The 13,113-nt window shown below is 42.9% G+C and overlaps 1 protein-coding gene across 2 annotated transcripts in view; it reads left to right on the top strand.

The window, feature by feature from the left end:
- The first annotated feature begins 8,555 nt into the window (after nucleotides 1-8,555).
- The window catches only part of hdac7a (histone deacetylase 7a), a 69,543-nt gene continuing 64,985 nt past the window's right edge, over nucleotides 8,556-13,113 (top strand). The window contains exon 1 of one of the 2 annotated variants that reach the window (XM_020635981.3): nucleotides 8,556-8,758. In XM_020635981.3, coding sequence (XP_020491637.2) covers nucleotides 8,740-8,758 — 19 coding nt within the window. In that variant the 5' untranslated portion in view covers nucleotides 8,556-8,739. The remainder of the gene's footprint in view (nucleotides 8,759-13,113) is intronic. The other variant, XM_020635982.3, reaches the window with a different exon arrangement.

Here is a 13,113-nt window from a genome sequence, read left to right as displayed (position 1 = left end):
CAATGTGTGTTATTTATGTGTTGGGTTGAGAAGTGAGAGAGTGAGTGCTGGGAAGTCTGGGAGTATTTCATGACATCTTAAACTAACATTCTTTAAGTAGGTCAAGTAGAGAAAGTGATTCCCAGCCCTTTTCCATAAACCTCCTGATGTAATGCTGACCTACAAAACAGCAGCAGCTGCAGGGATCAGGGGTCTGGACCCCATCTTTTCCCCTCCTTCTTCCTCCCCCTCCACCTCCTCCTCCTCCTCCTCCTCTTTTTGTCCCTCAGCTCCTTTCCTTTCCCTTGCGTTCCTTTCCTTAGTTCCACTTTTACCCTGCTGGAATTCACCAATCCTGTTACATCATCATACATCAAGTATTTCTGTCAACATGGTTTTACCAAACAAAACAGTCGGAGTTGCCCAATCTTAACCCTAACCATAACCGCGACTGTTTACTTTGTCTAAACTTTGACTTTACCTGCACAGTTTCCCTTCAAACATTCATTGATATGTTTGCCTTTATTATTTCACTCATGCACAGCTTGTTGGCGCAATGAGCCAACAGTGTTGATTGAAGTTATTCCCATGTAAGGTGTTTGGAAAATGTTGATTTTTAGGTTTACATGACAAGGCCACAGTGTTGACATCTGGATTTCATTGCAGTGGTTTTGTAGAGGAAGTCCCCATCCTGTCATTGGATAGATGGACAGCCATTACTGATCCAGGTGCTGATACCAGCTGAGGGGGAACCAGGCAAAAGGTAAAGAACTTTAATTAATATTTTTTGCTCTCGAATAGCAGACGTTGAAAACATAATATCAAACACAAAGTTGGTGAATGAATGAATTTATTTATTTAATAGGGACAATGCAATTTAACATAATGTCAATACAAAGCATGAAACTGATGTGCTGCATAAAGAGTATATAGCTATTGCTAATTTCCAACTCGTGTCCCCAGTTGGGCCTTTGTGGCAACACAGTAAGTCAGCAAACATGTAGCAAAATGAGAGATGTGTTTCTGGCTTCAACACCAAGTTTTTGCATAAAATTGCAAATTCTGTAGACAGATTTTTGGTATCTGAATCATCTGGTTTGCATTTGTAGTGCAAGTGGTATCTTCTACTCGCAATTCAGTGGATTTAAAACTGTAGGAAAGAAAACAGTCGATGTGGAGAGCCAAAGAAGTAGAACCCGTTGAATTTAATCCAATTCTGAATCCCATCTGCAGACATCTGATGACTATTATGCTTTTTATTAATCCCCAATGAACAGATATCTGAGTATCAGCTATGGTGTGTTGCCTCTTAGGTCCAACTGCTTTCTCATTTCTGAGGTTAAACGAGGGCTACGCACAGAAAAGGATGCCTGAGCTGGAACTCGTTTATACTGAACCACTGGCCACACCGAAAGCCGGAAAAAGGTCATGGCCTGAAATGATATATTCTTGTCAGACTACAGCCGATGGGTTTTGAGATGCTTTTCTTTCTAGCTCTGTTTTGGTGTCCACCAGCTCCTGAGACTAGTATCTGGGTCTTCACTACTATATTTAATGTACTTTAGCATACAGCAGGTTTATTAACGGCCAGATGAGAGTGAATCTGAACAGAGAAGTTGAACCAAAACAATGAGTTGAAAGACTCCAAAAAAGTCAGCAGTGAGTCAACGCCTCACATGTAGATAATCCTATTCATGGATCTTACTGACCAAGAGCACCATATGCATTGTTTTCAAGTCATGTTTCTGGCTACTCATTAAACTCATGCTTGCTCTTTATTCTACTTCCTCTTAAACAGATCAATGCTTCGCTAAGTTTACCTGTTAGTCACTGACTTGGTGTGTCTGTCATTTGGTGTTAAGCAGGTAATGTACTGTGGGTTTGTCAGAGTTCTGTCTTTGCAAAAAAGAATGTTGCCATATTTGAGTTGATGACAACAAGTTTACAAGCCAGAAAACCTACAGGACCGCTGGTTGGACCGCTGGTTGGACCGCTGGTTGGACCCTGGTTGGACCGCTGGTTGGACCGCTGGTTGTGCCGTTGGTTGGACCCTGGTTGGACCGCTGGTTGGACCCTGGTTGGACCGCTGGTTGGACTGCTGGTTGGACCGTTGGTTGGACCCTGGTTGGACCGCTGGTTGGGCCGCTGGTTGTGCCGTTGGTTGGACCCTGGTTGGACCGCTGGTTGGACCCTGGTTGGACCGCTGGTTGGACCCTGGTTGGACTGCTGGTTGGACCCCTGGTTGGACCGCTGGTTGGACCGCTGGTTGGACCGCTGGTTGGACCGCTGGTTGGACCGCTGGTTGGACCCTGGTTGGACTGCTGGTTGGACCCCTGGTTGGACCGCTGGTTGGACCCTGGTTGGATTGCTGGTTGGACCGCAGGTTGGACCGCTGGTTGGACCGTTGGTTGGACCGCTGGTTGGACCGTTGGTTGGACCCCTGGTTGGGCAGCATCAAACAGAACCTCTATTTGTGTATTGATTAGGAGATTACGTTTTAAAGCCACAGTTGTGTTTGTTGTGATTGTTCCTAGCCCACTAGTGATTGGAGGGATACGCCCCATCACAGTTTTAATACAATAATGTTTACTCTCTTTTTTTTGTGACTTTTATCACTATTTTATTCCGATGTTCTGAAAAAAAAAGAAAAATAAGTGGCAGTTACTGTTCTAAGATTTCTATGGTGCTTTGGAAATCGTGTGATTGACAGGACAGTCCATTGTCTGTGAATTCGTTCCGAGTGTTTTAGGCCTCGGCCATGTGTTTCTCTTCCTGACAGCAGGGCTGATTAGTGAGATTTAGCAGACAAGGCTGGTAACCAAAACAGAGGAGGGGAGGTGGAAACACACAAGACAACACAGTCACACACTGTTCACTGTGTACAAGCATCTTACACAGACACAGACACAGACACACACACACACACACACACACACACACACACACACACACACACACTTCCACACACCCACACACATCTGGAGGCATCTTTATGTGTGAGTTAGAGACAGCAAGTGTGAAAGCTGTTTAGTCAGAGAGAATGACGGAGAAGGAGAAGGTGTGTGACAGTTTGTTTGACGGCCTTGACAAAGATATGTGTGTGTGGGTGTTTGTGGGAGTGTGTGTAATCACAGATGAAGAAGCCTTCCCTGTAGCTCAGTGGGAAAACCCACTGCCAAGTTAATCTGAAGGTCAAGGGTTTGATTCCCTAGACTCACTTACAATGGAAACCTGTACTCGTGTGTGATTAGAGTATGTATTAACTTGACTAAAGTTAAAGATTGGGGCTGTGGATCAGTGGAAGAGTCGCCCGTCTCTGAACAGGAAGATAGGGGGTTTAATCTCCAAGCTCCTGAAGCCACATGTGCATGAATGGGATTAGTTAATACTGATGCACACTTCACAAAGCAGCCTCTGCCATTAGACTAATGTGTGAATGAGGTGTGAATGGGTAGGTGTAAAAGCACTTAGAGTAGTCCGAATCTGTAATGAATAAACCTGCAGGGTTGTACACTCTGCTTCTTGCTCTGTCTGATCTTTTTCATCTTCTAAGCTTCCTCCGTCCTCGTCCACCTCCGTCTCAGCTTAGTCTCAACTATTGTCTCAAGATGTAGGTGTAGGCACAGTGTTGTCAGAAAAATGACCCAATACAGATCTTTAGTAGATGCTCTAAAAGACATGCCTTACCTCTTCCAACCCGAGGATCAGGAGAGTAACATCAGCTCAAAGAGTAAATCTGCATTATGTGTGTATAGATATGCATCTATCCAGCCCTCCGAAGAGACCTCGCCCTTGTATTCAGTCATTTTAATTATAAACACACTCTGCTGTTGGACACACATTTTCTTCATGCACACAGTCCTTATGTTTGCAGTGCGTTTGACAGTGATGCACTGCATTGTTTTACGCGGCCAAAATGAGACTCAGATGTGTTGAACGGCTCTGATAAACAACCTGCAGCGAGCCAGCCGCTTCATCGATGGAAAAGCCTGCAGATTTGACCTCTTACTTCTAAATTAAAGCAGGGAATGTTATTAAAATATTTCATCCCCGGGGTCCAGATGAGAGTTTAGGGTCTTACTGTGGGAACTGCAACTACTTGTTGCTAGTTTGTGAAGGCCTGTAACCTATCTAAGCCCCAAATAAAGAAACCAAGGAGGGAAACAAAGTCAGACAAACAACAGACTCTCATCAAATGCGATGATGTAGCTCTGCATTGTGCATCTCCACCTTGATTCCACTGATTTTGACTGATCATTTTTCTTTGGAGGCTGTGAGAGAAGCCTCCACAGAGAGACCTCCAAACCACCAGAGAGGAAAAAAAAGTTTCAGTTTTAATTTGTGTTTTGTGCTTTTACATCTGATGTTGATGTTGGATGGTTTTCATTCCAAGCTCATACTATATGAGATTTAAATCTACGCTCCATACTCAAATTGTCTCAAGAGAGTTTGCATAAATACAGCAGTGAAGGCTCGTTCATCTTAACAGAGTGATCCGTCATAGACTTAAACAAAGAAACTAAAACACACTCAGTCTTTTTCTATTAGAGCTGGAAAAAAAAGACGAATCATATCTGTGCTTTGCAGCTAAATCTGTACCGTGTCACAGTGCTGTTAGAGAAATATTTATAGACTTTAAACTCAACAATGTATCTCTGGCATATGAACGCTTCTTGAGAAACATGTTCTGAACTGTATACTTACAGAACATGCCGGACATTTGCAGCTGAATACTCTGCAGAAACTTAGGTCTACCTTATAAGGTAGAAAAAAGAAAAAGCATATTAATATCAACAACTTCCTAACTTACCTATTAATACGCAGTGATTAGAAGGGAAAACTCTTAGTTAATGGCCTATTAGCTAAAGACTATGGTCATGTAGAATAAGGTACTACTAATACATGCTTAATAATGACAGATTTTTTTTTTTATATCCTTTTATTAATTTTGCACTTGTAAGCTAATAAGCAGCCAGTATGCTAATTAGGATGCTAATAAGCAACTAGTTATTAGTGAATATTGTGACCTTAATTTAAAGGTCACATATCTAAAAGTTTGAATAAGTCTCAGAGCTCCCCAAAACATGTGTGTGAAATTTCTTGTTCTAAATCCACTCTGATCCTGTATTTGATCATGACTATAAACCCCTCTATTTCAGCCCTGCTCAGAACAGGCTGTTTCTGTGTCTGTACCTTTAAATATGTAAATGAGCTGTGTCTGACCACACCCCCTCTCTGGAAGGGCTTGGGTGTGCTCTGGCTTTCTCGCTCCATGTTCTATTGTTTACAGTGAGAAGGCAGACTCAGAGGGCAGAACAAACACCTAGCTGTGGGAGTGTCACCCACCTGGGGGAGGGGTTACTGCCCTTTGTGATGTCATGAAGGGAAAATCTTCACGGCCTGTTTGAGCACACATTTTCTGAAAAGTTGTGTAGGCAAAAGATGGAGAGGATGGATTTTTCTTATCATTGGGGGGTTTGTAAACAGACTAGAGACACATATTAGTGTTAGAAAAAGTGTTATATATTTTTTCGACTGAGTGATTCAACATGCAGGGTTCACCTCCTGTTGATGGCATAGCCCGTTTTATTGAATTTCTATTTAATTATGTTTGTCATCTTCTGTTCTTACTAATAACCAGGTGTCAGAAACATCAAAGTTGTATTTTAGGTTTAACTCTTTCCAGAGGAGGAAAAAAGATTGATTTTTTTTAGCTCAAATAGAAAAAGAAGCTAACAAGTTTTAAATCAGTGTAATAACTGCTATCAGCCGTTATAACTGAAATCTATTCTGTACCGGTATAGCTGGTTTCCAGCCCTTTTACGAGTTTTTCACTACAGCCAGAAATCTTAAGAAGTGGATAAACAATTCTGGTATTGATGAACAACCAAATCCACCCTCCACCTTATTATTATCACCACCACATTTGGACAAGCAGCTTGTTCCCTTCAATAACTGCTTAATCAGTTCCTCCTCATGTACACACACACACACACACACACACACACACACACACACACACACACACACACACACACACACACACACACACACACACAAAGGTTGACCCGAGGGGGAGGAAATTGAATTAGCAGGGTGTAATGCAGCTCCTTGTGTGTGTAATCAGAGCAGGCTCAGCATACAGAGCCATTGTAAGTCAGTGTGGTTGCAGTTTGAGAGCCAGCGACCGCTGGGGGAAGCTGCTCTTATCACTAGATATGATTACAGCAGGGGAATGTGTGTGTGTGTGTGTCTGTGTGTGTGGGTGTGCATGGTGGTGAGACCTGTGTGGGAGTCATAGGATTGCATGGAGAATGTGTGTCTACATACCTATAAATCCACACAAGTGAGTAACAAAGTAATTCATAAGAAAATGATGACGTTAATGATGTGTGTGTGTGCGCGTGCGTGTGTATGTGTGTGTCTATGTGTTCTACACTGTAAAATCTGATGAGTTCATACAACTCACACTGGAGGCAGTGTTTTTTAAATAGTGACTGTATGAGGTTGTCTTTGGTACTGTTAGTGAATTAGCAACAGGAGATGCCGGTCAGCTCGGCCCCTTTATTGAGAAACCGCACAAGGGGGGCCTAGCATTGAAGCTAGGCTGTTCAGCCCTGCAGACGGGGCTGATTTCATTACAAAATTTAAAAATGTAAGCCACAAAACCTTCACCCTAAACCAAAGTCAGCGTAGATGTATGCTATATTTAGAACATTTTCTGCTCTTTACTTTTCTGTCAGAAGGCCTCTTTGTTTTGCTCAACACATACATGTTCCTTCATCTGCAGGGCACCAATCAGTGTTTCCATTCAGCTCTTCTGGTCTACCGATTTCATTTATGAAATTTTGAGGAAGGTCCGTAAAACAGCGACCTTCAGACGGCAGAAACAGAACCAAGTGTGAGCCTCTGGTATCTCTGATCAGGAAAGTGCCTGAGTCCAAGTAGTAGCTCTACGAGTTCATGGCCAGTTTCCCCCTCTCTTTTTCATGCCTGTTGCATTTCTCTGTGCACACCAGTTCATAAAGGTATCCTCTTGTATCCTCAGTAGATGGTATGTCATTGTCTTTTTTTTTTGTTTGCTTGCATGGGAAGCCATTTTCAAAGCCCGCAGAGCTGATCAGCTGATCAGCTGATCATTGCGCTGCAGGTGTAGGAACATGTAGGCCTATGTGTAATGTCTCCAACACATTGCCAAACAAAGATTCTTTCGGACTGCAAAGTAAAGCATTGAAAAATGTTTAAATATTGCATACACTTACACCTACATACATTTTTGATCAGAGTTTCTTAGTTTGGTTGTATTTCTATATTACGTGGTACAAATGGCCCTGTCTATAGCGATGTTTAGCCCTGCTTCAGGACTGGTGTTATGCAGAGAAATGCATGCCTGCCGAGATGTGCATGCACCTATAAGAACAGTCTTTAAACAGCTGAAGTCTTATTTCTGGGGGCAGATGACAAAGTATCTGAGGTGTACACTTCATAAACGTTAAGTGTCCTTATTGTTCTAAAGACTTGGTAGACACATTTTCATTAGCCAAATATGAGCTGCAAACAATTTTTCACTCTGTACAGAAACTTTAAGGGTGGATGCATGGCAGCATAGAAATGCTTCTGCCATGTTTGACATATTCCTGCATGATTCATGCAATTCTCACAGGCATGCGTTTCTTGGTACAACACCGCTACTCGGGTCAGTTTCTCTTCAAAGGGTCTGAGCTGACCGGCATGTCCTGTGGCTAGTCGGTACCTTATATAACCTGACTTAAAGAGAGACTCATCCCTTTAAATTGATTGAATGTTACGTTTATAGGAACACACTTTTACTTTTCTTCAGCTACTGTAGTGATTAAAAACACTAAATGAACTACAGCCTCGTTTCATTTTTTTCCGTCTGGCAACAAAAAAAAAAAAGAAGCATTTTCTGCTTGTTGTTTCCACTATCATTGTTCTGTGCAGGCTGCAGGCTGTGTTTTCCACTCTGGATGTCATTGTTTTTCATTGTCTGTTAATTATTTTTGCGCTGGTATTTTGCCTCCTCCTGATATAGTGTTTCCTGCTATTGTCCTTTTCTACCAGGCTGCCTGAGCCTGGACTCGAGCCAGCCGGTCCCTCCTACCTTAAAATACACACACGCACACACACGCACACACACACACACACGCACACACACGCACACACACACACGCACACACACACACACACACACACACACACACACACACACACACACACACACACACACAGACACACTACAGTACTCACAACCATGACCGTGAATACACACACAAACTCTCTAGTCTCCCTTCCTCCTCTTGGCACTTGAGTGAAAACACAAGAAGTCAGTGATACGGCAAACCCACTGTGTGTGTTTGTGTGTGTGTGTGTGTGTGTGTGTGTGTGTGTGTGTGTGTGTGTGTGTGTGTGTGAGGGAGGGAGAGTCCAGCAGTTAGTTCAAGGGGGCTAATCTCTCTCTCTCTCTCTCTCTCTCTCTCTCTCTCTCTCTCTCTCTCTCTCTCTCTCTCTCTCTCTCTCTCTCTCTCTCTGCCTCGATCTCTCCCTCCCCTCTGTTGCCTTTTGTTGCGGCCCCTCACTTTCTCAACACTTGGACAGAAGGAACTGATACTGTGCCTGTGAATTTGTGTGTGTACATGTGTGTGTGTGTGTTTGTACTTTGGGTTTCTTCCTGAGCACTCTCCGGACTGAACTGTACACGAACATGACTGACGGGACTTTCTAACACACTCCTCATGCTGAATGTTCACACCACAGGCTGGTAAGACTGCGCTCCTGTTGTTAAATCAACCTTCTTTATTATAGTTTGTGATTTTAGGTTGGAGAGGGGTGTGTGTGTGTGTGAGTGTGTGTGTGTGAAAAAGCCACACGAGGGTTTTGTGTTTGCATGAGGGAAATGCTTTCTTGAATGCAACAGGTCATTTGCAAATTAATTCTTTATCTTTGTGAGCTTTGATTTCATATTTCAAAGATATGGAGGAGTATAAAGATGTGAAACTCAAATCTCTCTCCCTTGCTGTCTTTCTCCATTTCCCTCGGCTCCTCATTCCACTTCTTTTTCTTCCCCTTATCCCCCCCTTCTCTGCCCGGTCCGAGTTACTCAAGTTACCGGCTTCCTCCTGTTGTTATGAGCCCCGTGGTTTCTATGCAGCACTCTGAGGGCGCTCCCACGCTCTCCCAAGGACTAAGAAAGGAAGCAAAACAGCGATAATCATTTCAGAGGCACAAAAGAAGTGGCAGCAGCATGCTTTCTCTCATCTCTGCATCTGAAGTTTTTTTTTTTATAACTTGTTAGACTGTCTTCTCTCCTTTGCATGTCTGGTTTTGTCACTTTTTTTTTTGTATTTTGGACAAAAGTTTCTCTTTTCCCTCAGAGGTGGTGGGGTGGCTGAGGTGGTGAGAAAATTGGAAACAGAACCACCCACAGTGGAAGTGAGTCAGTCCGGCATTTAGTGGTGTGTTGACTTTGGAAATGGCAAGGATTGAGGGGGTTGTGGCGGTGTTGTCTAAGGGGGGGGGACAGATGACATTGTCAGAGGAAAAGTGGTACAAACAAAATGTCTCAATTTGTTCATACTTTCTGCCCGAGAGTCCCCGTAAGATTCTCTGCAGAGAGAATCTCTGCAAAGTGAGAGCTGAGTTTTGAAGGGGAGAAAAAGAGATGGATGGAGAGAGGGGAGTTAGAAGCCATGAGCTGTTTATAAAGGGAGGGAGCGGCTTGTGTCCATCTGGGACAATCCCAAGTGCTGAAAGCTTCCCCACCCTGATCCCAAACATCTCTCTCCCCCACCTCTCCCTCTGTCTTTCTCGTTGTCTCTCTTTGTCTCTCACTCCTTCACAAGAAGGTGCAAATCCGTACATTTTGTTTGCAGCCTGCAAACTTGTTGACATACGCTTTCTACCTTATCGTCTCCTGATTTTCTTCACTCAGAGAAATGTGTCACTATATTTCCTTGCTTGTATCAACATGCTAAATGCAGTTACACAGATGAATACCTACAAGGGACTTTCCACTGCTTACTGAATTTTTATGTTTACTATTTATTTTCTCAAGTCTAACTGGCAGGAGCATAATGCAAGGGGGAATCTTTATTGTTAGGTAATTTATCTGGAAGCTAGATCTCAAACAATCCCACTGACATGCAGGTTGCACGCATAGATAATAATAAAGCTCTGGATGATTTGTCTTTTGGTTTGCATGGACATGCACAGGCTTGATTGTAGGACAAATAACCCTTGATGAGTATAGTGTCTTACAAGAAAAACATTTTTTTATTGAATTTAAGAGACCAATGTTTACAGCAAGAGGGCAGCTTGTTACAAAAATTGCAAGGAATTAAGAGTTAAGATGAAGCAATACATGTGCTCTATTGATAAACTTAAACATCATTATTAGAACAAATGCAGATCTAGTTTTCAATCAGGCATTTAAAATATATTCTTCCCACCGTTTCCCTTTTTTTTTCCAGCCAAAAATAAACATTAAAAATAAATGTAAATAGCTTGTGCTCAAGCCATATCTTCCTCATCGCTCCTCTCCCTTTGTCCGGCCCGCTCCACCACCCTCCGTCTCCTTCTCCTCTTCCTCTTCCCTCCCTGCCTGCCTTCCTCCCTCTGCGCTGCCTGTGTATCCAGCGATAAGGGGACAGCGACGGTAGCACTTCCTTTCGCCACAGGAAGCAGGAAGTGTTGATTTCCAGCACAGCCCTCTCTGGGCAAACCCTGAGCTCCAGTCCGCTGGGATCCTCAAACACACAAGCAAGCAGCAGCATGCACTCCCAGAAACATGCACAAAAGTGTGGATATGGATTCAGCAAAGCATGTGCTCGGTGTGTGTTTGTGTGTGTATGTGTGTGTGTGTTTGTGTGTTTGTGTGTCACCTGTCTGCACACAATAGCTCCACTATATCTCCACAGCCTGATGGTTTTCATGGGAAACCACCTGGGAAATCGTCCACTCGGTGCCTCTTTGACCTCAGGGTTGGCTCTCAGGTCAGAGGATGATTGGCTAATTATTCCTCTAATCACAGCTAATGTTTTGTTTTCAACCTCTTTGGCCGCAGAGGCCAGGGGGGGCGCTGTTGAGCTTAAAAAAACACAAACATCCATTCATCAGCTAATGGATTCCAGTTATACTGCAGGGTGGGAGGGCTGGGGGTGAGAGAAAGAGAGAGAGAGAGAGATAGAGGCAGAGAGGGAGGCTGACATTAAGAGAAGAAGAAAGAAGAATAGGGCGACTGAGGGCAAAAAGCAACACCGGATAACGCTTTTTTCTTCTTTCTTTTTGCTTGGTCTTAGATTAACTACTCCTTGTAGCTCCATTAAGATTCTTATAATTCTGCCGATGGTTTCCTTGTATGTCATTTCTTTAAACACGTGCTGTTGAAAGTTTAGTATCCTGAAATATTGTGAATCACAGGAGAAATTCTGAGAAAGCTGCTGTTCATTCAGGAAACTGTTGGTCATAAATCATTTCAGGCTCATAGAGAGAGCTCATGTTTGACAGCTCACAACACACATTTAACAAACTGTGCAGGCCTGAGTCAATGACAAACTGTGGACTACATTTAAGGTTCGGGAGTGGATGAGTGTGTTGTAGAAGTCTACATTTCCCTGATGAATAGTTAATAAAATGATCATCTGTATCTGGATATGGATAAATGTTAATCTTTGTAGTTTTAACTTTAACTATTTGCACACACAGAAAAAGAGCCATAAAGTGATTTATCCCACTCTGAGAATCGAGGTTACTCAGTTAAACTGTTCGGTCTTGCAGAAACAACTACAGAGTAGTGTTGCTCCCGGTGCATAAGTTAAATCTTTGCAATGAAATGTATTTTTAATAATGATTTGAGGCAACCAGTCATAAGTGACAGAAGTTAAAAAGCATCACAAATAGTTGACTTTACAGGGATTAACCATGGTGTGTGTTTAAAGGAATATTTGGATTACAATCTAGTTACAAATATTTGATTTTGCTTCAAAGTGTCCTTTACAAAAAGCCACCAAAAGTTTTTTTTAACACACTAGACTCGAGTGATGCACATCTAAAGAAAGTGATTCATTTCAGATCTATTAATCTTTCATTATTTTTTAATTGTTTATGGTTTCATCATCAGGAAAACATGATAAATGCCATTCAAAATAGGTAAGGCTGTCAACTGTATGTCTTTTCTAACTAACAAAGTTGTTTTTTTTAAACTTAGATATTTGAGAAATGGTAAAGTGCAGACAAAGAGAAAGGTCTCATTTTCCAATTTGAGAAGCTGGAACCATGAAATGTTTGACATTTGTACATTCGATCAAAAGAAAAGTGAAGATAAGTCAAGCCTCTGATTGTTAGTGATGCCTGATTGCCCCAAAAAAAGAGCTGGTATTGAGGAGGCAGAAGAAGGCTGGCAGGAGATCGAGTGGGAGCAGACAAAGGAACAAAGAGGAGAAGGAAGGAGGGAGAATTAAAGTGACACCTGTGAGTGTGACAGAGGAGTCAGCAGGGAGAGAAAGCGAAGAGGCCGGAGCTGAAGAGAAAGAAAATGAAGAGATTTGGGGCGATTAGGAAACGATGGAGATGTGAGCCTAAACTCTGAGCGGGTCAGGGATCAAGAGGGGTGAGGAGGTCAGAGTGGGCCCGGCAGCTCTACTTAGAACAGGATATCCTGCGAGGAAAACCCATCTGTCTCTCTGCCTAGCTCTCAGTCTGTCTCTTAAATTCCCACAGCGGGGCTGAGCGCAGAGCAGAGGTGTAACCTTTCACTGAAAAGCAGCAGAGAAAACACACGTTCCCGACTGAGACGCTCCACTTTCATCAGTCATCGCTGACAGAGACAGATAGCAGATATGATCGCCCGATGTGCGCTGACCTGACAAACCGAGGGTGTATGAAGTGTGTTACAGCGTGTGATGATAGCTGTGTGATGTTTCCATCCTGCGCTGCTGTTTGTTGCTGTTTTTCATCCACTCGCTGCGTTGGCGACATCAGCCAAGATAAATTTCCCTGCAGGGACAATAAAGTTTATCTGACTGTATCTTATCAGAGTCACACAGACAGTGTGAAAAGTATGAAACACCCCTCTTCTATTTTGTATAGAATAAGCCCACAGACTTTATTTAATGAAGT

This window comes from Labrus bergylta, chromosome 12 (assembly GCF_963930695.1).
Source record: "Labrus bergylta chromosome 12, fLabBer1.1, whole genome shotgun sequence".
Taxonomy (NCBI): domain Eukaryota; kingdom Metazoa; phylum Chordata; class Actinopteri; order Labriformes; family Labridae; genus Labrus; species Labrus bergylta.
The sequence above is the reverse complement of the archived record's forward strand: the minus strand, read 5'-3'. Positions and strand labels throughout refer to the sequence as shown.